The following is an 890-nucleotide window of genomic DNA, read 5'->3' as shown; positions in this document are numbered from 1 at the left end:
ATTCAATGTTTATATGATCATCCAAATGTTTATCTATAAAGATATCTTTGAACTGATAGCATGAATGTTTTATTTTGCATAAAGCACCGCAGTCTAATAATAATGGGTGTCATTATATGTCGAAATATCGGAACTTCCCTTCTAGCATCTTACAACAGTTTGTATTAAATGATCGCTTTGTATTTAATCTTAAATAAATATTCTTTAGATGCACCGATCGATGTTCCAAAGTATAAATACGCAGCAAATACGCATCAAGAAGGTGACAATGTAGAAACTTCGAAGAGTACCAGCAGTGCCACTGTAACAGGAAGTCAGGAGATCGATAAGCTGAGGGTAAATTTGTTCTCCGGATGGGGAGAAGATTCGGGCAAAGCCGAAGACAATGCATCCGATAAAGCAGAACGCAACCCACGGGATGTGGTTGTTAATTATTCCAGTGATATTAGTTCGGAAGTTGAGATGTTGGACTCGTCAACTGCGCATATAGAATAAAATACGTAATTGTTTTTATATAAAAAGGATAGATATGTAATAAAGCAATGTCTTGCTTCAAGCATTCTCGTCCTTTTTACATGGCATTAATCTTATACAGGGTGTCCCAGAACTCGTGGCACATTTCTTAATGGAAGGTTCCTGAGGTGATTTTAAACAATATTTTCCTTTGTAAGAAAGTTGTCAAAGGTGTGGTTGTCGAGTTTTTATCGAAAAACCCTGACCAATCAGAGCGCCCGTATAGCGGGCGGCCAGGGCAACGACAACCCCTTTGCATGTCTGATTGGCTGTGGCCATATAGATCTAAACCGGATGTGCAAGAGACAGAGAATGATACTGGAAGCACCGAGGAGATACTTATAAAGAGTGGCAGCCTTATGGGACTTGGTGTCGCA

The 890-nt window shown here is 39.4% G+C and overlaps 1 protein-coding gene across 2 annotated transcripts in view; it reads left to right on the top strand.

Moving 5' to 3' along the window:
* Cdc16 (cell division cycle protein 16) overlaps positions 1–884 on the top strand; it is a 7,879-nt gene extending 6,995 nt beyond the window's left edge. The window contains exons 11-12 of one of the 2 annotated variants that reach the window (XM_018030013.2): positions 209–500; positions 596–884. In XM_018030013.2, the coding sequence (XP_017885502.1) occupies positions 209–495 (287 nt within the window). In that variant the 3' untranslated portion in view covers positions 496–500; positions 596–884. Of the gene's footprint in view, positions 1–208; positions 557–595 lie in introns of those variants that run through there. The other variant, XM_018030012.2, reaches the window with a different exon arrangement.
* Positions 885–890: the final 6 nt, after the last annotated feature.

This window comes from Ceratina calcarata, unplaced genomic scaffold, assembly GCF_001652005.2.
Source record: "Ceratina calcarata isolate Rehan_Ccalc_2016 unplaced genomic scaffold, ASM165200v1 scaffold514.2, whole genome shotgun sequence".
Classification (NCBI taxonomy): domain Eukaryota; kingdom Metazoa; phylum Arthropoda; class Insecta; order Hymenoptera; family Apidae; genus Ceratina; species Ceratina calcarata.
Note: the sequence above shows the minus strand (reverse complement) of the source record. Positions and strands in the feature narration are given on the sequence as shown.